Source organism: Scardinius erythrophthalmus, assembly GCF_964197995.2.
Source record: "Scardinius erythrophthalmus genome assembly, chromosome: 25".
In the NCBI taxonomy this organism is placed as follows: Eukaryota; Metazoa; Chordata; class Actinopteri; order Cypriniformes; family Leuciscidae; genus Scardinius; species Scardinius erythrophthalmus.
Window position 1 is genome coordinate 10,073,933 of NC_138245.1, and position 27,715 is coordinate 10,101,647.

Sequence of the window (27,715 nt, forward strand, 5' to 3'; positions counted from 1 at the left end):
CAAAAAACCTTGGGAGAACCCAGGCTCAGTCTGGGGGCCAGTTTTCCTCTGGCCAATGAACGAACAGTGTATGATCATGATTCAGACTGTGAAACATAGACTTTAATTATATGCATTTATGATGAAATTTACTATGTTTTGTGTTAATCCATGTTCATTTTGACCATGAACAATGCACTATCACTTTAATTCTGTGCATGAAGCACAGCAAAAATAGACAACAATCGCTGCACTGATGCATCTCCACTGCTCCTGGAACTCATTGCCAGACTGCATCTGTGTGCTCTAGTCTAACCTGTTAATATTGGCACTGAAAAAAATATGTACTGCATACATACAGCAAATGGATCCTAAAACGGACGCAAAAAACTAGGCGCTGCATGACTCTGGCAAACTACTTCATTTCTGCTGAGTTCCTTCTTTGAAATCTGAGGACTGATGGTGTGGGTGCACCCTGATGAGGCCAGTTAATTGCTGTGATTTTTTTTACTGGCTTCAGGCAGTCGTAACACCTGGAGGATGTTTTCTTTTGCGTCAGCTACTGATGCAGCATCTCATTCCTTACTCAGGAAACCAAAGTTACATACACAACTGAGGCGTTCAGCTCAAATTTCTCTCTTGCCTAATAGAAGCACCCTGAGAAACACCGGTCACAGATCATTTAAACAACCTGCTTTTTGATTATTGAACTATAGGACATGATGTGAATGCAATAATACATGAAAAAAAATATTGATACAATCATCTAAAATATCAATATAAAAAAATATCACAATATATGATTGTACCGACACCCTATGCGGTTATGAACTGCCAATTAGAGGATATTTTGTTGCCACTGTATAAACTTGATCTTTTTAGAGAATATGTACTTAATTTAGCTTTAGTAAATTTGTATTGAAATCCAAGACTTTGTGGATGTGCTTTATAATTTCATTTCCTTCAACCTGGACATTTGTTTTCTTTCTCAGTTACACCCGAGAGGCATATCTTGAGCTTGTGGAGAACATTCGTAAAATAATACCAGGTAACTTGTCACTATGAAATATACCAATTGAATATACCAACTGATTCTTGAGTAGTGGGACAAAACTGCCTATAGAACTGATCAAATAGTTGTGTATGTACTAAGGAATTATTTTGTATTAATCTGTTAAACATGTACAGATGTATATCAATTCACATTTTAATTCAATTTCGATTTATTTGTATATCGCTTTTCACAATACATATTGTTTCAAAGCAGCTTTGCAGAAAATGTCTACATTACAATTTAAAGGTCCCATTGCATGAAAATTTCACTTTATGAGGTTTTTTATCCTTAATATGAGTTTCCCTAGCCTGCCTATGGTCCCCCAGTGGCTAGACGTTTTGATGGGTGTAAACCAAGCCCTGGGTATTTTTGATAAAATGAAAGCTCAGACTGGCGAATCTAGAAATCTTCCTCTTATGTCATCATAAGGGGAAAGGTTACCTCCCCTTTCTTTTCTTTGCCCGCAAACAGATTTTGGCCCGCCCATGAGAAAATGAGCTGCGCGAGCGAGCACGATATTGGTTTTTCCTCGAGAGACATCATGGCTTGCAAACGAGCGAAGCATGGCAGTTGCTCAGTGTTTGGATGTACAAATGAACACAAAAGTATTTTTTTAGTTCCTTCATCCGAGCCTCTGAAGAACCAGTGGGTTATGTGAATTTCTGATGTGTAATTGTTCAAGTTCAGACAGATAATCTTTCTCTCAAATTCATTCAATACTGTTTATGCATCAGTAAATCAAGCCAGTGACTAAACGATCAACTTCACGTCATTTCTCTTAGTAGGATGAAAATAATCTTACTTAAACTGTGATTAATATATATACAGAAAGCGATCAAAGAACAATCCCTTTCCATTTGCCCAAGCTGTCAATCACACAGGGCGAGTTTATCTAGACACTTGCCAAAACTCGTATGAAATCAGTGACGCTGTTACGCTGCACAACGAAGCTCTTACTGTACTTACCTCATGTTTGCATTGGTGAAATCATTTAGCCTGGCTAACGTCAGACCTCTTTCTCATTGAGACGTGGTCTGGGAACCACATGTTAATTTTCTCGTATTTGAAGCGTGGTTTACGAATGCCCAGAGCCGTTTATTGGGCGCTACGAATGTCTATCAAATGCGCCTGCACGTGGCTCATAGCCAATCGTTTCAATTATACCAGATGACGTATGTAGAGCGACAGAAATTCGACGAGGAAGAAGACGAAATAAACTTGCGTTCTAAACTACTTAGAACACTATATAAGGCTGCATCGAAAGGTAACTTCGCGTCTGATGCCATGTTGGATCCATAGATATAAACAAACTGCTTCGGTCTGTCGCATGATAAGATCTTCATTTACGCGATCAACAGGCTGTCATCTGTTCAGTGCTCATCACTGCAACCTTTTATGTGATGAGAATAGATCTAAATCTATTCTCATCACATAAAAAGATCTAGATCTAAAAAGATCTAGATCTAAAAACAACAAACTGGACTGGACAAACAACACGGAGGCAATTTATAAGAAAGGGCAGAGCAGACTCTTTCTGTTGAGGAGATTAAGGTCTTTTGGAGTGCAAGGAGAGCTACTGAAGACTTTTTTTTTGACTCTGTAGTGGCCTCAGCCATATTCTATGGAGTGGTCTGCTGGGGCAGCAGCATCTCTACTGCAGACAGGAAGAGACTAGACAAGTTGATCAGGAAGGCCAGCTCAGTCCTGGGGATTCCCCTGGATACTGTACAGGAGGTGGGAGAAAGGAGGATGGTAGCAAAACTATCGTCATTGCTGCAGAATGCCTCTCACCCCCTGTATGTAACCGTTACATCACTGAGCAGCTCCTTCAGTCACAGACTGATACATCCTAAGTGTCTGAAGGAGCGGTACAGAAAGTATTTTCTCTCTGCTGCTGTTAGACTCTACAACCAAAGCTGTTCTCAGTAGACCCAGTAGGGGGCTCTCCCCCCCACCCCCCTTTTTTGTATTTATACATTCTACTGTGTATATACTGTTATTATAGTATGTGTATATTCTCTTTTTTATTTATTTGTATTTATTTATTTTTATTTCTAAATTTTTGCTGCTGTAACACTGAAATTTCCCCACTGTGGGACGAATAAAGGATTATCTTATCTTATCTTATCTTAAATACTTAAAAAACTTCTCACAATTTGTTAATCCCGATAGCTGTAATAGTAAAAACGTATAATATCTGTAATAGTAAAAGTTTTCGAGAGAGTTCCACATGTAATGCTAGATATTTAATATGCAAGCATGTCAGCCAATCACAGCAGTGGGCGTTTACACTGAAGTCTCACAGCAGACACGCCCCTTCAAACAGAGCGTTCAAATCAGAGGCTAAAATCAGGCTAGGAAATATGCCTTTTATTTCTAAATTATAACAACTTTTGATCTAAAAAACATACTAACATTGTAAGGGCACCCCAGGAAACATTCTAAAATAATAAAATAATCCATGCAATGGGACCTTTAAGTGATCTGTTATCAGAGGTGACTGTGTCCAAGTTATATATTTCAGAAATGTACGTACATATAAAAATCACACAGTTAGCTAACAATGTATTAATTTAAATCAGAAATCAGAAATATTTCAGAAACAATGAGTAAAGTATACATGTTGTTAACGTATGATATGGATATACTGTATAGAAAAAAATAGCATTGGTGCATGTTGATTCCGAGTCCTCGCAGGAGTTGCAGCCATCTGTTCAGAGGTGTTGGAGCATCTGAATATCATATAAAATCATTTGTAGAATAATTATAAATAATGACAAATCTATTTTCAAATCAACATTTGTATAAATTGACACTATAGGATTATTTCAAACAGACTTCATTTATATGAAGTCTTTTTGAAATAATCCTATAGTGTCAATTTATACAAATGTTGATTTGAAAATAGATTTGTCATTATTAATAATTATTCGTAAGGTCACACAGGTATAGTTTATTTTGAGGTTAAAAAAACAACACAAAATAAACTATACCTGTGTGACCTTTTTGAACTCATTGCATGTGAAATGTTAAAAGATGACCTTCAGGGTAAAGCTGATTATAAAGCTGACGTTTCTGTTAAGTGTGAAGCCTAATAAAAGAGGTAGACTCACTTTATATTTGGTGTTTTGGTAACACTTTATAATAAGTATGTTGTAATAAAGTGCTTACAAATCATTGTAGTCTCTACATTGTTAATATATTAAAAGGCTATAAACAAATAGTGAGTTCTTCATTCACTGTCAGTGTAATTAACCAAATTATTATTGTTTAATTAGCTCATATGTAAAGAGTTAGATAATTATTGTTACGCTTTAACAACTTATTAACTAAAATTAACTGTTCTCTTTAGATTAGGTCATGGATGTGCTTTAAACCAACCTTTATTAGGCATTAATTGCATTAGTAGTAAGTGTTCCTTTAAAAAATATATAAATAACAGTAGTCAACATTTGAAGTGGATCAAAAAAGTAAATTCCTAAGTTCCTAAGACAAGAACGTGTATTGTTCAAAATTCATGTATAACTTTGATGAAAGGTTTTGATCCACTTCAAATGTTGAACCAATGTGTTACATGTGAGCACTTTCACTCTCGAAACAAAATAGTAATTGTAGTTTTAAATTAAGTTTTTAAATTAAAATTTTATCAAATGTAGCCGTAAGAATTCTACTCTTAATTTGTTTGATTAAATTTTTTTGTGGTATACTGCTATTGTCAGTTGTAGTTACATTGTTGTTACTTTTAAAGTAACTGAATGTAATTACACTGTTGACTGTTGCATCTAACCTTAAACTTAGACATAATGTCTATTGTCTACACCTACCTCTAATCATACATGTATCCTAAACTCAATAACAGCAAATAGCTATTGCAAATCTGACAATAGTTTTGCTGAACAAACACAATAAACTACATTATCAAATGCTTAATTTTATAATGTAAGTGCATAGTATTTAAAGACACCTAATATAAAGTGGGACCAAAGAGGTATATTTTAAAATGAACCATCAGGGTGTAATAGTAAATGCTATTTATAAATGCTATTTAGGATACATGTATATACTTTTTTTTTTAGTTTAACTTCTATTAATCTATATAAAATATTGAGTTATGTTTGAGCAGGTGACAGATGAGAAATAGTGTCATAATTTTGATGAAAATACTAAAATACATGTCAAAGAATGATTTCAAATGTTTTGTCCCATGTATTGTCAAGTTATGATGTGATGTAAATGGAAGTGCTGTGGTTTATGATGTTCCTCTATGTCCCTGATAAATGCTGTTTCAGGAGTCAGTCTAAGCAGTGATTTCATCACAGGCTTCTGTGGAGAGACTGAAGACGACCATCAGCAGACCCTATCTCTCCTCAGGGAGGTGGGCTATAACATGGGCTTTCTCTTCACCTACAGCATGAGGAAGGTCTGATCTACCTTTTGCTCTTCATATCAGATACCTGCCAGATTCATGTATCTCTTGTATTCCTGTTCATAATGATGGCAGTCATTATACTTCAAAAAGTAAGCTAACCTGTTCGTTATAGTCAATTTGACAAAATCTACAGAGAATAATGATCAAAACAGCATGCCTCTTTATAAAAAATTACGTTTTCGATTGTAACTTATAGGGATGGTTCGGAGTAATTTCAATCTAGGGTCCTTTGCAACATGACCTTGAGCCAAACACCCCCCAGAAGCTTTTTTTCCCTTGGTCGAACATAATTAAAGTTAGAGCTTATTCAGAGATATCAGCCGAATGGCTTTGTGCAGGTGCTAAAGGATCCTATGATGTATCTCGTAAATTACCCCACTAATAATGCCCGGAATGGTACCAAACTTCTACAGTAGTACAAATAGGTTCTGTACTCATAAAATGAGGCATTGGAAAGTTTATTTTTGGCTACAGTGCTCCTAGTAAAAACAGTTAGTCTGGAGCCCTGATAATATTGTTGAATATTAAGTGTCCCCAACTAAACAAAACAAAGGTGAATGAACAGTGTATGATTATGATTCAGGCAGCATTACAGGTCAGAAATCAGATTGGATCGGAACATTCAGAATATTTATCCATCTGGTTGAAGAGTCATCACATTGGTATGAAGAAGGGTTTGTTAAGGATCAGTGCCCACTGGCTGTCGTGTTGATGAGGCTTTCACAGAGGAGAGTCTAGTTGACACAATCTCTGCTGACACTTTAGGGATGCTTTGTGGTCTTTTCTAGGCGCAGATACACCATCTGATCTGGATACGGCCCGGATCCAGCTGACTACATCATGCGTTGTGGTCGTGTCTAGGTGCAGGCTGACTACAGTAAAACTCGGGATAAACAGAGAGACCAATATTAGCGTAGATGACAGAACCAGGCTAATACGGTCATACTTCCTAATTCTAGTAAGAACACTAGCTACTGCATTTTGGACCTACTGGAGTTTGTTTATAAAGTGTGCAGGGCAACCACCCAGTAAAGCATTACAATAATCTAGCTTTGAGGTCGCAAACGCATGAACTAACTGTTCCGCATTTGTTATTGAGAGCATATGTCGTAATTTAGATATATTTTTAAGATGGAAGAATGCGGTTTTACACATGCTAGAAACGTGGCTTTCAAATTAAAGATTGGTATCAAAGAGCACTCCCAGGTTCCTAACTGACGACGAAGACTTGACACAGAGCAGCCATCAAGTGTTAGACAGTATTCTAGGTTAGTACGTGCAGAGATATTTGGCCCAATAATTAGTTTTTTCTGAATTAAGTTGTAGGAAACTACTAGTCATCCAATTTTCTATATCATCTATGCATTCCGTTAATTTTGCGCATTGGTAGGTTTCGTAGTATCAGCTGAGTATTAGCAGCATAACAGTGAAAACTAATGCCATGCAATTCGCCTTATTCGCGCGTGTGCATTCACGCGTTTGCGAATTCGCGAATTCGCGTCTGCCGCCCGAGTTGAAAAATCTGAACTTCTGCGTCAATTCGCGCCGCGTTAACCAATCAGGAGCCTGCTTGCTGCATCACGTGGTGAACTGACAGTTTATAATGTTATTTTATGTTTGGCCTCAATCAATTATTTTGTAATATGACTAAAATGCACAACAAAGCAAATCTTTCACATAAAAACTCGATTTCAATATGATAAATACTCATTTTTTATTGAATGCTATTTATTCCATATCTATTCTAGATTATATGAAACTTTATTAATCTATGTAAAGACAACAAACACAATTTAGTGTATAAAAACTTAAAAAAACAAAAAAAATCACAGGACAGGTTTCACTTTTGGAGGCTGGCTCCATTTATTATCAAAACAAAAATAAATGACAGATTAGGTGGGTGCGGGCGAGGGTGAACCTCGCGCCGGGCTGTACAGCGCAGGCTCGTCACGCAGCGACCACCACTCGAGGCCGAGGCTTATACGGCCTATGCTGTCCTCGTCAGCGTCCTCTTCGTTAGGTCCACCAAACCTACCTCCTGGAGCAAATTGTGAAACTCCTGAAACCCTCCGGAGGGTTTGGTGGACCCGAGTACAGCGACGATGTCCCCTACGCTGCTGTTTCTGCTCTCCAGAGCATATGCGAGCGGTGACTCTCTCGATTAATGCTAATGCTCGATAAACATCTAAAAAAAGATGGCCGCCAACAGGTTTCGAAACTTTTGCCTCTGACGCGCGTAAATTTCGATTCAAACTTTTGATTTTACGCACGTCAATTTCGCTCTTGACGCGCGAAAGCACACAAAGTGGTCAAGCGTATAACTAGATGCGGCAGGCACGAATTTGACACGCTATTCGCGTCCGGTGTGAACGCACAGTTAGTACTATGATAGGGTCTAAATCCTGACTGGAAATCCTTGCAAATACCATTTCTTTCTAAAAAGGAACATAGTTGTAAGGATACTGCCTTTTCTAGTATTTTTGACAGAAAGGGTAGATTTAAGATCGACCTGTAATCGACTAATTCTATATGATCAAGTTGCGTTTTTTTTAATAAATAAATAGTTTTCAGTACATATCCTAATGACAAAATGAATTAATGATTTTAAGAAGAGGATCTATGACCTCTGGAAGCATCTCTTTCAGTAGCTTAGTCGTATAGGGTCGTATGTTGTTGATTTAGATGATTTAATGAATTTAGATAATTCTATCTATGGATTTTTTAATTAATCATAACTAACATTTATTTTTCTTGCAGGAACAACATTCATATGCTTTTGAATCTTAAATGTTTCCAAACCTTTTGGTCTAAAACTTGTGACTTTGAGTGTGTGAGTGTTTAAATAACAAATAGAGGAAATGAAACTAGACAGATGTCTAGGTTTGAAAACTTGTGATTAACAATGAAGTAATCAAGAAAACAGAGTTTGCTTCTACCTAGTAACAGAAGGGTTTGCCTATGAAGAACCAATCAAATTGTTGGGAAATTATGTAATGTATCATGTCATTTTTGCCATGCTCCTATTTTATAAAAACTGTTGTATTCCTTTTGCGGTTGGGATTCTCTCTGAAATTTGTCTGAGATCCTCCGGCCGTGATTAAAGCATATTCGAAGGCATTGTCTGGAGTCTGTCTAGTTAATGCTGCGCAGCAAGTTAGAGTTAGGGAACTCAGCCGACGTCGATGAGGAGACGCACTAGATTATAGAGTTAGGGAACTCAGTCGACGTCGATGAGGAGACGCGCTAAAGTATAAAGTTAGGGAACTCAGTCGTCGTCGATGAGGAGACGCGCTAGAGTATAGAGTTAGAGGACTCGGCCGGCATCGATGAGGAGTATAGAGTATAAATATTATAGGAAACTAACGTCGACTGTAGACGAGACCCAGGTAGACTTAGGTCAGGTGCGAAATAAGAAAAAATCTACCACAGGAGCAACTGTGTCTAAAGTGTCAATAGTTTCTGTTGCAATATCTTCTAAGCTATCTGGGATGCTGAGGAGATTAAACTGATCAGGAAGATTATTTAAAGCAATCTTTAGTGGTAGTTCTACCATATTAGTTCTAGTGATAATTCTACCATATTTATAACAGGGAGTCGGCTTTGCAGCCTTGGCTAAATGAAGTATACACAAGACTAGATAATGATCTGAGATGTCATCACTCTTCTGCAGAAATCACAGCATCAACATTGATTCCATGTGACAATATTAGATCTAAAGTATGATAACGACAATGAGTGGGTCCTGACACGTGTTGCCTAACGCCAATAGAGTTTAGTCAAGTCAAGTCAAGTCAAGTAACCTTCATTTATATAGCGCTTTTAAAAATATGAATTGTTTCAAAGCAGCTTTACAGTGATAATAGGAAATTACAGTAACAAAGATTGTTTTGCCTTTACAGCAGCTCTAGGATAAAATTATTTTCCAGCTAAAGTTGGTTTTGATTGATTGATTCACTTCCGTTGCGAAGATCATTAGTTATTAACTTAGGGGCCGCTAACAAGACACAGTTCTAACAGAAAACCCTCAATGCGGAGCCAGTGCCGCCCATCCGCACAAAACAGTGCCTTGCGGCTTGAGAACGCACTCCCGGAAATAGGTTCCAAGGTGCAAACGATTATCTTATTATTATCTCTGCGCAAACCTACGCAACCTTTGTGCAAACCTCTGCGCAAACACAGATGTAAACTGTTTGACGTTAAACTGTCTGAGTTAAACGTAACTCTGTGCAAACACACACATATGCATCACGTATTCAGTCGATAGGTATGCGCGTTTGAATATATATGTGCGCTGGCATGTAGTCCTTCTTTACAAATCAACCCTCAACAAACTACTTGTCTGGCCTTAAAATTTTATAATACAGAATTATTTATCGCGTCCGTGTAGCCACATGGTGACTCTGTACAGATAAAACGACAACTTTTTATCTGTACAGAGGTAAAGGGAAGGGAGGGAGGCCTTCACAGGGGAGAGCTTAAATTAAGTTATAATCTGTTATGATCTAGGTTATGATCTGTAATCATATCATTAACAATAAGTGCTTTTAAAGAAGGGGATCGAATATTTAGCAAACCAAGTTTTATCAGTTGTTCATCTGTATAATATCTTTTTTTTATTTGTTGAACATCAATTAAATTTTTACCCTTAAATGGGTTTGGTAGTTTTTTTGTATTTACTAATTCGGGGAACAGACACAGTGGGCCCTATCTTTCACCCAGTGCAATTGACTTTGTACACCGACGCATGTATCATTCCTATTTTGCACCCGCGCAAAGCGCACTTTTCCCTCCACAGAAGCACGTCGCTAAACTAGGGAATGAACTTGCGCTCCCTGGGCGGTTCAGCGCAAAAAAAGGAGTTGTGTTCCGGCGCAAACGTTCCTTCATGCTATTTTGCAGGTTTAGAAAACAATTGCGCCACTAACCAGGAAAAAATTGTTTAAAGTCAGTGGCGCGTTGCGCATGTTATTCATATGCTATTTTAAGTGCGCATGCTTGGCCATAATCAATGTAGCGTGTGCACAACGCGCATACACTTTGATTCTCTCATATACACAGAAGCAGCAGTTTTCATTTTTGCAAATCATACATTATTACGATAGATAGATAGATAGATAGATAGATAGATAGATAGATAGATAGATAGATAGATAGATAGATAGATAGATAGATAGATAGATAGACAATTTATTATAAAAGCATACATCTAGCTTACACATTTACCCAAATTATCATACAGTACGCCTTTTTAACCGAAGTTAATTTGGGTGGGTTTCTCCATCCCCAACGTCCCTGACGAGAGCGTTGCTCTCCTTGGCTGTGAACCGCTGCTGGCGCCCGCCTGGCAAATCCGCCGTTATAATAGGAATCCACTTTAGAACAAGCGCGCCTGCTCTTAAAGGGAATGTGAGATGACGCTCTGATTGGTTTATTTCACGTTACACCCAAACCACACCTATGAATAATGAAGCTACTTCAGACCAACCCATTTTAGATTTGCGCCTGGCGCAAGAGTCATTTATCCCGCCGGGAAAATAGCAACAGCGCCAAGACCCGCCCACAAAGTTACTTGCGCTTTGCGCTTTGACACTTGCGTTTCAGATCGTTAAAATAGGGCCCTAAATGTGTTGGGATTTCTTACTTCTGTGATGTGAGACAGCTAGCAGACGGTCGGTTTAGCCAGTCTGTCTAGCCAGTCTGACTGCTTCCTGACCTGGGCCCCAGTTAGGTCAGGTCAAGGTCAACTCCAAGACTATGTGCCATATTACTATAGAGAAGGGCGGCACCATCCCAGGAGGGATGAATACCACAACTCTTTTTAACAGGTCAGGTCTGCCCCAAAAACTTTTCCAATTGTCTATGAACCCTATATTATTCTGCGGACACCACTGTGGAAAACCGCTGTGCAACAGTAAAAATGGGCCATCCCCATCATAGTGCTTTAATGGCAAATAATGTCACTCTTTCCAATGACTGAAAACAATTAAAATCTGTTTATGATGTTTTGTCGAGTTTGATCAATGTTTCAGCATGATAACATCAGTCTGTTCACTGATGGTCATATTAGATACATTTATTTACTAATAAGTATAACCTGCAATTAAATCCATTTGTTCAAAAAATTGGTACCAAACATAAAGTTTAAGAATAATTGATTAAAAACGGGGATAGAAAAAAGTATTTTAATATTGAAAAAAATAAAACAACATTTATTAAAATGACAATGGCTTTTTTCTTGTTTATTTTTAGAAAACCCATGCGTATCATCGGCTGCAAGATGATGTTCCTGTGCCAGTGAAACAGCGTCGTCTGGAGGAACTCATCTCTGTTTTTAGAGAAGAGGCAACTAAAGTCAACATGGCTTTTATTGGCAGTGCACAGCTGGTGTTGGTAGAGGGAGTGAGTATAACATCATACTTCATGATGTTTTGCCTCATTTTCTCCACCTCAGGTAGGGTTGCTTGAGGATTGTTTCAGTGACTTTCAGTGTATGGACAAAAACATTTAAAACGCTTTTAACAAATATATTCTTGTGGAAAGTCATACAGGTTTGGAACAACATGAGTATGAGAAATTATGAAAGTATGCTCTGGTATGTCATCGGAGTATTCCATGCATACTGAATATTTGCACAGTTTGCATACTATACAGCTCTGGAAAAAAATTAGACCACTACAAAATTATAATTTTTTTTCAGAATTTGCTATTCATAGGAATGTTTTTCCAATATTTATTATGTTCTATTGTATTTATTGTGGTACATTTAACAAACTTGTTATAGAATTTATAATAAATTATATGTTAAGGCAGTGGTTCTCAACCTTTTTTGGGCAAGCGCCCCCTATCCATTATCCAGGTCCCTTATCATTTTAAAATGGACAAATGAGTAGACATTTAAAATTGTTATGCAATTCTTGTTTTATGTTCGTGTTAAATGTAAAAATGTTTAATAAAATAGAACAATAAATTAATAAATAGTTGGCCTATATTAAAAATAAATAGACATATGAGACTGTTCATTCACGTTTAAAACATAGTTTAATAAAGCCAACATTTAAAAACATTTTGGCAGTTTTTTTTTCTTTATCCATTTGAAAATGTTAAAATATGCTATTATAAACTCGTAGGGGCAACAAATGAACTTCCAACTCTCTCCCATGCCACTCAAAATAGATATAAGATGGGCTGTCATTGGACAGTAAAAACAACCATAGGCTAGGCGTAGGCTAAAGCGGTAATGTTTGCACTTTTATTACGCATTTAGGAGAGCATTGCAAGAAGCTGCTTACATTAACCTTACTTTCGAAAAAAAAAAATATATATACAATCATGATTTTTCATGAAAAATTAGAATTGTAGGCCTAAAATACCTTGGTATCAGCTTGTTTTCATCAATGGTATAATTAATACAATTACAATTAATTTGGTTTGTCATTATTAATTTGTGTTCATAATCAGTAAAAAAAAAAAAAAAAGTCTTCTAACAAGAATAAACACATACGAACAATTAAATTATTATTTTATTAATTATTTTTAACGATCTTGAAACTACCCAAGCAGCGTTTCGCGCTCAGATGTGACGGCGGAATTAATACATTACCAAAATGTGATTACAGAATATATTTAAATTATCCAACAAATTGTCATTTTCTCCTTACAGTCTTGCGAGTTAATAATGCCTGACCAGTAAATTACTTGGTGAACAAAGAAAACATTTTGGCATTAGGCATTGGCATTAGTTAATGACTAAAAATATAAAAGTTTTACCTTATAAATAGAATTTGGTTTAATTAATTTAAAAATTCATTGCCGGAGTGAATGGGAACATGATTTATTTAAAATATTTGAAAATATATAAGTGGTTCTTAAGTCAATCCTTTTTTAATGGCTTGTCAACTTTCCATTCCTCTGCTGGTGATTCTAGTCATCACTGGATTCTAGCCACCACCAGATTGTTGTCAGCGCGAAACACATTTTTGAGCATGTGAATGCTGATTCTTGTCAGCGCTGGATTCTAGTCAGTGCTTGAGCGCTGGTCTATGACCAGAAAAATAATAGAGTCATTGCAAAAGAAACGATACATAGTTACATGTCGCATTAAACTGTAAAGTCTGTACCTTCTTGAATTATTTACTAAACAATTGGGTTTCCCATGTGTAAAATGTGTTCTGCTAATAATGACAGATATTAGGAAAAACCTGGCAGATGACAGGAAATTAATATTTTCACTATGAGAACAATTTAAGTAAAATTCTTTAAGTAAAATTCTGTCAAACTGATAAGGTTTTAAATAATATAAAATACATGCAGTTATGTTATTAACCAACTTTGCATATGGATGATGCCCTTGGACCCCGCTAAACAGTTCACACTTCAACCCTTTTTTTGTGGGTCACTTGATGTCATCCTACAGTTCTTCGGTGACATTCCAATAAGTTGACGGTCAATCCTGGTCAGTGGACAGTAAAGACAGAATTGAACCCTTCTTTTCTGCACTCAAAACTTTTCTTTTAACTGGTTTGGCATGACCAATAGTTTTTTTTGTTTTTTTGTTTTTTTTTTGCAATTACCTTCAAGGTCCTTCTAGCAGAGTTTTTACTATCCAGCTCGTCATATTACAAGAGGATAGTGATGATCACGTCAGACGTTTCCTTGTTAAATATGATTCAGTTCAGGTGATCACCTAATTGTTAGCTCATTAAGTAGAATAAGCGTGCTTTTTTTGGAATTCAGTAGACACTGGAGAGGAATGCCTGCCGTACATGAAGAAATGCTGATTAAAGTATTTTTTTTTTTTCAGAGCTATATACTTAATCAGTAGCCAGGTAGTATTTTACTCCAAATATAGCCTTATGGAACCATGAAACATTTCACCAAATATACTTATTTATTTTCTTTTAAATTGCTTCTGATATCAATTTTATTTTATCAGTTTCATCTGATTACAGATTGCCTTTAGTGAGAAGGGGAAATTGTTGTAGATTTACTCTTAGATACTTTTGTAATACTCTGATGCTCTAGCGATGTTTTAATTCCTAAAAGACTTACACCCCTAAGCATTATGCATGATTAGCTTTTTCAGAATTTTGTTTTTTTCTTTCTTGATATTTTACAGGAGAGTAAAAGAACCGCTGAGGAACTTTGTGGTCGAAATGATGGAAATGTGAAAGTAATTTTTCCTAAAACAGATTTGCGTGTTCAACCGGAGAAACTTCAGATGGTCCCCATTAAACCTGGAGATTATGTGTTAGTCAAGGTATGCTGCTAATTGTTCTTTCTCTAATATTGGAGTAATCAATTTATTGTTAATGACAAGTAAATTATATTAATTTACTCTTTTTACATTACACATTGTTTCAAAGCAGCTTTGAAAAAGTTTGTAGCTGTAATGTTTTTAATATCTTAAACCTTAATGCCTAATTATCCACACTGAGCAGTTTAGAGCAGGCCGGTAGAATAATTAACATATGGCAACAATATGAACAATTTGCTATATGGTATGGGTTTATATGCAGTGCCTTCCTTAGGGCGGTCAACCGCACCAGGCCCCGCGGTGAACGGAAATGGGAAACTGCTCAATGTGAGGACTAAACTTGAAAATGGCTTGGCAATAAACAAACATGAACTTGAACAAGACTCACCGAACAGCAGTTACACAAACAAGTAACAAAGCAAACATGAGGGCTTAAATACACAAAGACTAATGACTTCACAAGGAACACCTGTGACAATCAAACAATGAACCAATGAGAAAACAGTACACTACACCAACCAATGAGAACATAACACATGAAACAAGGAGGCACATGAGGGCAAGGGAATCACATGACAATGGGAAATCTTCAAAATAAAGGACATGCAACATGAACATAAAACAAAACTCAAAACTAGGCGTGACAAATCCCCCCACTCTGTGGGCAGCTCCCAACGACCAACATAAAACCAAAACAAGACTAACAGAAAGTACAGGAGGGTGGTGGAGCAGAGGAGGTCTTTGGGGAGGGCCAGGCCTGTGAAGGGGGACAAGACTTGGACCATGGCAGGCTAGGACACCTCCAGGGAGACACCAGCAGTGCAGGGAGCCAGGGAGGTGCAGGTAGTTCAGGGAGCCAAGGAGGTGTAGGCAGATCAGGGAGTAAGGAGGGATCACCTCCGTGGCCTTAGCAAGGCTAAGGGCTAGAGTGGTTACTGGATGCTCAAAACACAACTCAAAACTAGACATGACAATTGTAGAGTCCCCATGCGCAGAATTCGCTCTAAATGGATCTGCACAAGCTTTATACTTTTGCAAAACCTCTCATTATAACCAACAAAGTCTAGACACGATGTAAATAAGAGATTCACTGTGCAGCTTCATTGTTTATGAGTTTTAATGAGAGTGCAGAACGCAGTAAGTGACTGCTTAAAGAGAGTGCTATTGACAGTTTGAATAGTAGTTTTATTTTTCATGCTGTTTCGAGGACCAGTGATCACGCTCACACTGCAAAGTTTAGCAGTGATAACTGCATTTATATGTGGGAGTGAATCATCCTGCTCACCATAATGTGTAATATTCATAAATATTGGCAAGCATTTGTCCCCCCTCAAAAAGTAGCTATATTAATGTAAATACTATTAACCCTTTGGGGTCTAAGGTGTTTTTGGGGTCCTTGAGATGTTTTGACATGCCCTGACATGCTTTTTTCAGTTGCTTATAAACATATTAATGGCAAAGGTGTAATTACACTCTATTTAAACAGGGCTACCATAATATGTGGGCAACATGTATGTACATGTTTGTATTTTTGAGAGAATAATGTTTATGCATGGTTATTGAAAACAGTAAAAATTAAAGTTTCTGAAATAAGGCCACAAAACACATAATAAATATATGTCCACAAGACTTTTGACTAATGGATGTTGTCGCCTAGAATTTTTGCTTCAAAATGATCTGAAAATCATCCTGCTTAATCATTCAGATAAAACAATATATTTTGGCTTTAAATTTTATAGGTCACTTTTTGTTTGGAAAGACAATATGTGTGGGGGTGTGAATGATCATGAATAATGATGTGGTTCACACCTGGGAAGACAATGACCCGCATAATGAGCTCCTCCCGAGTGACTGAGCTTCTCACCCTATCTCTAAGGGATCGCCCAGCCACTTTGCGGAGAAAGCTCATTTCGGCCGCCTGTATCCGGGATCTTGTCCTTTCGGTCATGACCCACAGCTCATGACCATAGGTGAGAGTAGGAACGTAGATTGACCAATAAAGCGATCACCACGACAGACCGGTACATCAACCGCATTACTGCAGAAGCTGCACCGATCCGTCTGTCAATCTTCCGTTCCATCCTTCCCTCACTCGTGAACAAGACCCCAAGATACTTGAACTCCTCCACTTGAGGCAGGAACTCTCCACCAACCTGAAGTGGGCAAGCCACCCTTTTCCGACTGAGAACCATGGCCTTGGATATGGAGGTGCTGATTCTCATCCCAGCCGCTTCCCACTCGGCTGCAAACCGCCACAGTGATCGCTGAAGGTCCTGGTCTGATGGGGCCAGCACGACAACATCATCCGCAAAAAGCAGAGATGAAATCGTGTGGTCTCCAAACCTGACACCCTCCGGCCCCTGGCTGCACCTAGAAATTCTGTCCATAAAAATTATGAACAGAACCGGTGACAAAGGGCAGCCCTGCCTGAGTCCAACATGCACCGGGAAACAGTCTGACTTACTGTCGGCAATGCGAACCAAGCTCCTGCTCCGGTCGTACAGGGACCGGACAACCCTTAGCAAAGGGCCCCTGACCCCATACTCCCAGAGCACCCTCCACAGGATGCCGCGAGGGACACAGTCGAATGCCTTCTCCAAATCCACAAAGCACATGTGGACTGGTTGGGCAAACTCCCACGAACCCTCCAGCACCCTGGAGAGGGTATAGAGCTGGTCCAGTGTTCCACGACCGGGATGGAAACCACACTGTTCCTCCTGAAACCGAGGTTCTACTATCGGCCGTATTCTCCTCTCCAGTACCCTGGCATAGACTTTCCCGGGGAGGCTGAGAAGTGTGATCCCCCTGTAGTTGGAACACACCCTCCAGTCCCCCACCACCCCGGTCTGCCAGCCCAAAGGTACTGTCCCCGACCGCCACGCGATGTTGCAGAGGCGTGTCAGCAAAGACAGCCCCACAACATCCAGAGACTTGAGGTACTCAGGGCGGATCTCATCCACCCCCGGTGCCTTGCCACCGAGGAGCTTCTTAACTACCTCTGAGACTTCAGCTTGGGTGATGGACGAGTCCACCTCCGAGCCCCCAGCCTCTGCTTCCTCAATGGAAGACGTGTCGGTGGGATTGAGGAGATCCTCAAAGTATTCCTTCCACTGTCCGACGACATCCCCAGTTGAGGTCAACAGCTGCCCATCTCCACTGTAAATAGTGTTGGTAGGGCACTGCTTCCTCTCCTGAGGCGCCGGACGGTTTGCCAGAATCTCTTCGAGGCCAACCGATAATCCTTCTCCATGGCCTCACCGAACTCATCCCAAGCCCGATTTTTTGCTAATGTGCTAATGCACGCAGCTGATGCGCGGGGGGTGCTGATGCGCGCAGCTGTAACCAGCACTGTGAATTAGATTATGAAGAATGTTGAAGAGCATGCTTTTCCTTTAATGCATCCTTTCCGCAAGTTATTTAAATTACTTTAAATATCAACCCTGGCAAATATATTCCACCCGCAAGCCTCTGTACCTTAGTTAACCCTCTGGGGTCTGAGCTGTTTTCTGGGCCCTGGAGGTGTTCTGACATGCTCTGACATTTGTGCTTATTTCTGTTACTTGTGACATTTTCATGGCTAAAATCTGATTACACTGTATTCAGCACAAACTCTGCTACAATAATATATCAGCAGCATGTGTGTAAAAGTTTGTTGTTTTGAGATAATGACATTTATGCGTGGTTTGTGAAAATACAAAAAAAAATTCTTACTGAAATAAGGTCATGAAACCCATACTGATTATTTCTTCAGAAGACTTTTGAAAATTGTATGACGTAGCCTAGAATATTTGCTCCAAAACTGTGAAAATCACCCTGACTGCTCATTCAGATAAGACAATATTTTGATTTAAAAATTTTACGACGTGTTTTGTGTGAAAAACCTTTATGTGGGAGCTCATTAATATGTAAGCTTTTCACACCTGAGAAAGACAAAGACACTCCCTAATGGCCCTATTAGGAGCTATCAGGCCCTATCATTCTGAGCAACCTTGCACAAAGAATGAGGAGATTTAAAAAATAATGGCTTTTAGATTTTTTTGATTTTTTGGATTTATTTACAACACAACATAATCCAAAGATACAAAACAAATGACAAAAAAGCACTCATTGAAAACAATTATCCAAAGACAGAGACCTTTGTGCCATTCCTAAAAACATTGTACATACCTTTCATTTCCAAGGTGTTTGATTTTCACTTTACCATGTTCATGTACAGAGACTCATGTGAATGTTGAAGTCAGCAGGAGTGGCATCTGGGCCCTGAAAAAAAAAAAAAAAAAAAAAAAAAGTGAACATACTGATATCAAGAGAAACTATAGGCCTGCAGGATTTTGGGAATGAATTTTAGATTTTTCTGGTTAAAATTGCTTTTTAAAATTCACAGAATACACACACATACACACACATAAATGTTTCCAACAATAATGAACACCAGGTTTGTTGTGCCTTGTAGGCATAGGCTATGCGCAGTGCTGCATAAAATAATAACAATAACCATATCAGCCTATAAATCTTCCAAAATATTTCAGTAACAACTAAGCTAGAGAAAAATATATTGATTATCATGTTACTTCAAATGTTTCCATTCGTTTTGATGATATGAAATGAGATAATAGTAAAAACATGAAGCCGTTTGGTGCTTTTCAAACGCGATCGCGATCCAAATATAATACATTCAAACGCTATCGCGCTCAAATATAAAACATTATGGTTACCATATACATATCTACATTTGAGCAGATATCCACAAACACAGTAACAGTAAACACGGGTCTAAATATTATAATATTCACCATATATCTAGCAACAGTTCAACTGCAATGTGAAATTTATGAAACAATAACAAACTAATATGTAAGAATTTCTTACCTTACATCTTTCTTGTCTTCAAATCGCGTTCTTCTTCTTCTGAGGTATTTCCAATGTAAGCTCACGGCGCGTCTTTCAAACTCGACGAAAAGCAGAGACTTGTGAAGTGTTTTGGTGTTTTGTTTTTGAGGTAACAAGCGCGTTCGCGTCCCATGTGGAGATTTGCATGTGAATGTCTTTTGCGCGAGTGGGCGTGGCCAAATTAACTGTAATGAGCAAGCGTTTGAGAAGCTGGACATCTTGTTGGTTTTATACAAATTACTTAAACAGAGAATATTTGTTTTCAGTATGAATCCGATCATTTAAAAGTACACACTTAAATGTTTATAAAGGTATATGGCTCATAAATGTGTGACAAGTATTCGCTGAGTTTTGTTTCAGTTTATTCACCTTATTTTTAACGGAAATACGGACGCAGCCAGTTGACGGTATTTTGTGCGAGACTTCCGGTCACTGGCGCGCTGATCACTTTTCACCATATCGGTTAATTAAACAAGTGTTCCTAACAACTAACTCATCGTCATGGCTTCGGGGAAGACCGGGATTGTGCAGTTAGAGGTTGTCATAAACTGATACAAAAGAAAGGTTTACTTGGAGCAGGAGTGTTTTAATCATCGAAATCATTTATATTTTAATCAGGCGCCCTACGACCAGAGACACACTGGCTGCGTGGCGTTTCTGTTGCGTGGCGTTTTACATGTCTTTGCACACCAGAAACGTGTCTGACGCGGCACTGCTAGGTGACATATGATAAGCCTCATTCATTGGTGATTATATTCGACATAATGGGGAGAGAGTTGTGGAAGGCCTTTAATGTTAAACATATATATAGCAGCAAAGACAACGTCGGCAGTATTGACGGCAAAACAGGCTACAGAATATTTCGTTCTGTATTGACAGGTGCAATATTAGAAAATCGATTTTTTTTCATTGCATTTATATCTGCATTTGTCAAAACCTAAAATTTCAAACATCAAAATGTAATTTATTAATATGTATTCATGTAAAATTAAATACAAAGATCTTTTCCTATTCTATTTTGTCTGGAAACGCTTCCAAAACGCTTGCGTGTCGCGTGAAAAATAGGCGTCGATTCTATTTATAGCATGCACGCGTTTTCCGCGCCTGTGAGACGCGCGTGTCACGCAGGCAGTGTGCACGTTCTAACCTGTTAACATGGGAGCCGAAATAAAAACGGACACACGCAGCCAGTGTGTCGCCGGCCTGAGGAATCCCTTCGCCTGTGGTTAAAAGCTTTACATTTGAAGAAACCATCGAAACGACCGTATGTTTGTTCTTTTCATTTCGTGAGCACCTATAGAAGACCACCCGATACCAGAAAAGTGGCTGGGCTATGAAGTCTCAATAAAAACCATGATAAAAACTCCAAGGAGAAACAAAATCATTATAGTAACCCCTGTATAAAATCTAGTGATCATGGCATAATGGCATGATCATGGCATTTATTTTGTATGATTTACAACTATTTATAGCCATCTACTTATTGCTATCCATCCTATGCTTTGGTTGCATTCTTATGGCATTATTAATACATTTGACATGACAAAATACCTCCATATTAGTCCAGCGTTGGCTCGACTATGTTTAGGGCGGGGCTGAAGGCGCCGGTGAAGTTTTGGCACTCTGCCAGCTAGATGCATGAGTGTTTTCAACCAGGTCCGGTACCCTAACTGAGTGAGGCGGGGCTTTAGTTCTTTGTAGTATTCATCTGCTACGGCATGTGTAACATTTTTCTATCAACTCTGCATAATCCTTCGCGATCGATATGTTATTTAGCCCAGGGAAGCGAGGAAACGGAAGTGCCGCACAAAAACCGGATATTGGACCCATGTTTACTTCCGCGTTCGAAAATAAGGTGGATAGACGTGCTCAAGAAAAAAAAGTTCACCGCGACTGAGAGGCAGAACGCACACCCTGTTTATTTTCTTTATTTTACAAAAGCACAATGTTTTGATTTGATTGTAAGTGGACACCTACAAAAGTAAAAATATCACAGATTCTTTTTTTATATTTCTTTTTTCTGTATGACCATAAATGACGGAGTAATTTAAGTTTATAGTGCTACAATGTGAAGAAAATACGGCAAAACGCGTCGGCGCGTTTGCCGACCTCAGAGGGTTAATTTACATTTTATGTAAAAATTAAGAAATGACAAAAACAAAGAAATGATGCTAAAACATTCGTACAAACGTGCGTGTTTATTTTAGAACTTCCGTCAATGAAAAAACACAATACAGCCTATAGGCTGGTTAAATAAGCCTTTAAATAATAAATTGTACTGCTTGTAACAGTATAATAATACTTAAACGTTAAATATTGAATAACTTCACAAATTGTAACAGTGGGCCCAAGTCACATGCTGCAACCTTTAAATAATAAACATTAAAGAACTTTACTAATCAGTAGGCAATATAGCTAAGAAGAACAACAAAAAAATAATACTAGCAACAATTTAAGTCAGATGCTGGGAAAAAAAACAGCGTATAGGCCTACTAACTATTAAAGGTTTTAGTCCACCTTGGTTTTCTATTCTGGTTTTAAATTCTTTGCCAGAAAAACTAGCATGTTGACTTTGTTTAAGCGAAGACCTAATTGGGGTTACAATGTTTCCAGCAGCACTGAACATGCGTTCAGACGGTGTGCTTGTAGCGCAAATGCGCAGATATTTTTTTGCAACCGTGGCCAGGAGAGGGTATCTTGCCTCATTGTTCCGCCACCAAGCAAGTGGGTCATCGCTGGTATTGATTGTCTCTTCTTGCAAATAGCGCGTTAACTCCTCAACGGCACGCACTCTCTTTGGAAGAATTGTGACCTTCGCTTTTCTTTTGCAGAGTAGCTGTGCGAGATTCATTTTCTTTAAAGCAGGTGCTGCGCTGTTTCCTTCCCCTGCATCCAGTGACTCCTCAGTTTGATTGTTTTCTGGTTGATCTTTAGTAACGTGCATTATTTCGTCGATGAGTTCGTCTCTAATATCTTCCACTTCAAAATGATTCCTGTATCGAGGATCCAACGTAGTTGCTTTTGATAGCATTTTTTGCCCTTCTAAATCTTTGTATTTCTCCTCCAAGACAGTGATCATCTTTGCTTTGATGTTTTTTGTTAACTCGCTGTCTTCTGGCGAAGGGTCGAGGAGATCATTGGTCAGCAGTCTCAGCACAGGTCTAACCGATGACGCAGTAACAACCTTCTCGTTCGATAAAACATCGGTAAATTCTGCAACTGGTTTAAGTGCTGCGTTTATCGACTCAAGCACTGCAATGTCCTGCCATGTCAGGTTCAGGTGGTGATGCTTTCGGTCATCCAGCGCTCTTTTAATTGCGAGGGCTTGCTCCAATACTCTCTCTATCATTTTTTGTTTGCTTCCCCATCGTGTGGGACAATCCTGTTGGCATAGCGAAGGAACAAGAGAATACAAAATTATTATATAAATTGTTCTTAGATGTTATTTCGGTAAAATTTTCCTTACAGACAATCGACGCTTTTTAATCCTTAATGACAAAATCAGAATGTTAAATTACGTTGGATAAGTGTGTGTGAATGTGACCCCTTTAAAAATAGGCCCTACCACCATTGTTTTCTATATTTTTCAGGTTTAATTTTACATTAATTATCATAAAACGAATAAAATAAATAGGCCGACAGAAAATATATTTTACTTAATAATTGACATATTAACAAAACCAAAGAAAAAAATGTGGGACAAGTATTTTTGTGACCATAAAAAATTATGGATCATTTAAAAAAAAAATTCGTATAAACAGTTTAAAATTTCAAATAATTTAAAATAAGAACAAAATCGGTGATGGCGCCGGCGCCATCATACATTGTTATTTGTTATTTGTATTTGTATATATATGCTATCCTAACCTAAATATAACATGAAATAATAACTAGCCTACTTTAATTATTGCAACTCACCAGTATCAGTGCGTTGGAAGGTTTAAGGCAGGGGAGCCCAACCTTTTTTGAACAAAGATCTACTTTTAGATTTATCAGTGTGCCGAGATCTACCAGTCCAAACAGAAAGCCAGTCGCTACTCACAGCGCATCTGCAGATTTAATATGCACAAAACAAACAGAAAAGTAGCTGTAATCCATATATAATGGAGAAGAGCCGACTCTATTTTTAAAAATATAGCCTATATAGAAATTAAATAAATATGTAATAAATATTGAATAATTTTATTTAAAATAATAGTGTGTGTTCATGCTAGTTATAATGCTAGAGTGCTGGTTATAACATGGCAATAAAGAAGAGAGAAAAAGAGGGACCAGTTTAATCCTTTCAGTTAGGCCTAGGCCTATTTATTTTTCTGAATTTTTTTTTTTTTTTTTAATATGGGTTCTATTATATTATTGTTTTGAATGTTGTTTCTATACATTAAAAATATGTAATTTAAATGGAAAGGTTTAGTTTTTTTTATAACAAATCAAGGCATTTAAAAAAAATTGTTAGACATTGTGAGTCTGATTTCGATTAATAATTTAATTAGAATTATTTTTTTACACCTATATCATAGTCAAAGTCATAGTTAAAACATTTATTTTCTAAAGAGCCGTTTGTGACCCAAAATATATTTTCAGTGAGCTGAGTCAACGAGCCGGAATGCCAGGGAGTCCCTACTAATAATGTAACGTGCCTAGCTAAAATCCTGGCTGAATTCAGATTAGCGTCCTAACATACTACTCTTGCTATTTCTGATATGTATTTGAAATAGTATCAGGCGCGGATTTATGGGTGGGCATGATTGATCGGTGCCCCCCCCCCCCAATCAGATTAATAAAAACAATTTACATTTTTTATTTTAATAATAATGAATTATAATTGAAATAATTTGAAAATAATACAATGAAATAATTTCATTGTAATAGTTTTTTTTAAAATGTTTAATAGTTTTTTTTTTAGTAAAGTTTTTTTGTACAGTAGCTACGAAAAATAGCTACAAAATAAAAATATTATGTTGACATATCGTGTCAGTCCAGTGATGCTATCACGCAAAACCGCAGGCGCGCTGCGGACCAAAAGTTTTCCGTCGCAGCGGCAACCTAACTGAGCTATGGCTAAACAGCTGTCATTGACACACACAAAAAAAAAAAAAAAAAAAACACGTCTAGATGATGATATAGGCTACTTCTGGACCATGTCATACCTGAGGAGGAGGGGGAGGATGGTCGTGAGACACTTAACGTTAGTGGCTTTTTCATCAAAAACATACTCAATATTTGTATTTCAAATGATTGAAGTTATTCAGCAACTTTTATTTAAAAAAAAAGTTTTGTCAGCATTGCGATTCTCTTTGTACACATACACTCTTTAATAAACGTTTTAACTCGATTTAAACAACGTATCATTCAGTGCTACTTCTATAAATAGTTGCTCAAGTGGTAAACTATTTAACCATGTATTATATTAAAATCACAAAGATTTAAAATTAAAACTTAAAATTGACAAAAACAGCCGACTCTCATGCCTTTTCTTTTGCATTTAAGTTTTAATACAATAAATCTTGCATGTCACAAAGAACTTGTTTTTTCACCTCCACGAATGAGACAAGTGTTCATTATGTCGCCTTGTTGAGGTAAATTGTAGTTTTACTTGCTTTACCCCGGTCTTAAAGTTGGCTAGCCTTAAAAAGATGACTGTGAAAAAGAGTATAATTAAATTAAATGCATTTATGGTGAGATTACTACATTTTATTTAATTAAACGCATTTATGGTGAGATTATTATATTTTCATGTCAATCTGTGTTCATTTTGACCACGAACCATGCACTTTAATTCAGCGCGTGCAGCACAGCAAAAATAGACTCGGTGCGGAAACGATCTCTGCACTGCTGTATACGCACCGCACATGGAACGCATCGCCAGACCGCATCCACGCAGAAAGCTCTAATACGGAGCCCGGGAATCAAGTGTGTATAAGCTTAAAAAACCCGAGGCCCCTCCGTATATTCACCAGGCCCACCTATTAATGACGTTCTGTATCCGTATGTATGTTAATATGCGATTTCGAATTCAGCCCATCATTTCTTCGCGGTTATTTTTTTAATAAATCAATGCTATTGGTCAAACTTTATGTATGTCAGTGAATTTTACAAATATTTAACAACCAATGAAAAGCATTAAAACAGCTTGTGTTAAATCTTGTTACTCGATTAGACTGTCAAGCAAAACCTCACAGCTAGCTCCTCGTAGCTCCGCCCCTCCTCCTCCGGCCAGCGCATAGCTGAACGTAGGCTAATCAGTGATCTTGTAAGATTAAATAAAGAACTGTTTTTTTTAAATAAGTACAGTGTTTTCTTTACTCAAGAAATACTATGTCTATAAAGGTTAATATTTTATGTTTTTGAGGTCTGAGATGCGGGAGCGGTGAAGAGAGAGAAAGGGCAAACCAGAGTACAATTTACTCTCGCGATCGACTGGAAAGATCGACAGGATCGACCGCGATCGACTGGTTGGGCACCCTTGGTTTAAGGCCTCTTGCTCTTCACGAAGTTTCTTCTTTCTCGACCAGCTGTGGGCGAATGCAGTCACCATATTTCGGCACACCCCATGGCCCTGGATGTCCTCTCCTTCTCGGCTGACATTGAGTTTGTGACTGCCAGGTTAAGATTGTGGCCGAAACAATTCAACCATGGCCATTCTAATTTCCTAACAGCAGCCACGATATTGGCCCCGTTATCTGTCGTGATGCATGCAAGATTTTTTTCATTTAACCCCCACTCTTTGAATGTGCTGCGGAGAGATTCTGCTAAATTATCCGCCATATGACTTTCTGATGTGAACGCAGTCTGCAAGCACCTGCTCTTCAGCTACCAATTTTTGTTGATGAAATGTACAGTCAGGCTCATATTAACGCTGGACCACATGTCAGTCGTGGCAGAAAAGAAATCAAGGTTGTGTAGTTCCGCAATTATTTTCTCTTTGGTTTCGTTGTATAGTTGAGGAATGACAGTGTTTGAAAAGTATTTTTTGCTCGGAAGTTCGTACTGTTTATCAAATGACTGAAGCATTTCTCGGAAAGCAGGTTTCTCTACAGTGCGGAGCGGCGCGTTCTCATCTACCAAAAATGTTGCCACATTTCTAGTTAATGTCTTCCATTTATCGCTTTCTCTTTTGTATTTGGCCATTTTTGAGAAGGCCTCTTCGATACCCAGCTGACTAGCTGGGCGTTTGCGTTCAGACGACATGAGTTCAGTATACGCGGCTGGGTGACATGACCGGAGATGGCTCTGGAGATTCGAGGTGTTTGCCCTTTTAACACTTGTTGTTTTCCCACAAAGCCTACAAATGGCTTCATCTAAATTGCTTGGTTCGCCTTTCTCGTTTGGCACGAATCCAAAATATTCCCAGATCGGCGATGTAACATTTGGTTTTCCAACAAGATCCACGACAATGGAGGTGGAGAACATGGTCCACTCAGACTCAATATCTCCAGACTTGAAGATCTCTCTGACAGGGGACTCCGCCAAACGTTCCCAACAGACCCTCACAGTATGTTTGGGCCTGCTGAGTCTGTCCAGCCTCCTCCCCGGCCATCGGATCCAACTCACCACCAGGTGGTGATTGGTTGACAGCTCTGCCCCTCTCTTCACCCGAGTGTCCAAGACATACGGCCAGAGGCCAGATGAAACGACCACAAAGTCGATCATCGACCTCCGGCCTGGGGCGTCTTGGTGCCACGTGCACTGATGGACGCCCTTATGCTTGAACATGGTGTTCGTTATGGACAAGCTGTAACTAGCACAGAAGTCCAATAACAGAACACCGCTCGGGTTCAGATCAGGGGGGCCGTTCCTCCCAATCACGCTCCTCCAGGTGTCACTGTCGCTGCCCACGTGGACGTTGAAGTCCCCCAGTAGAACGACGGAGTCCCCAGTCGGAGCACTTTCCAGCACCCCTCCCAGGGACCCCAAGAAGGCCGGGTACTCTACACTGCCGTTTGGCCCGTAGAGAAGAGTCCATCGAGATGATGGACTCTTCTCACACTCCTGGATTCAAGGAGTGTGGTTCCAGAGCCCAAGCCGTGCGTGGAGGTGATCCCGACTATCTCTAGTCGGTACCTCTCAACCTCACGCACAATCTCAGGCTTCTTCCCCACCAGCGAGG

General features: G+C 38.6%; 1 protein-coding gene across 7 annotated transcripts in view; it reads left to right on the plus strand.

The window, feature by feature from the left end:
- The window catches only part of cdk5rap1 (CDK5 regulatory subunit associated protein 1), a 76,931-nt gene that overhangs the window by 40,888 nt on the left and 8,328 nt on the right, over positions 1 to 27,715 (plus strand). The window contains exons 9-13 of one of the 7 annotated variants that reach the window (XM_081358256.1): positions 972 to 1,027; positions 5,323 to 5,453; positions 11,712 to 11,861; positions 14,578 to 14,718; positions 14,990 to 15,042. In XM_081358256.1, coding sequence (XP_081214382.1) covers positions 972 to 1,027; positions 5,323 to 5,453; positions 11,712 to 11,861; positions 14,578 to 14,718; positions 14,990 to 15,019 — 508 coding nt within the window. In that variant the 3' untranslated portion in view covers positions 15,020 to 15,042. Of the gene's footprint in view, positions 1 to 971; positions 1,028 to 2,636; positions 3,149 to 5,322; positions 5,454 to 11,711; positions 11,914 to 14,577; positions 14,719 to 14,989; positions 15,043 to 27,715 lie in introns of those variants that run through there. The other 6 variants (XM_081358257.1, XM_081358253.1, XM_081358255.1 and 3 more) reach the window with 6 other exon arrangements.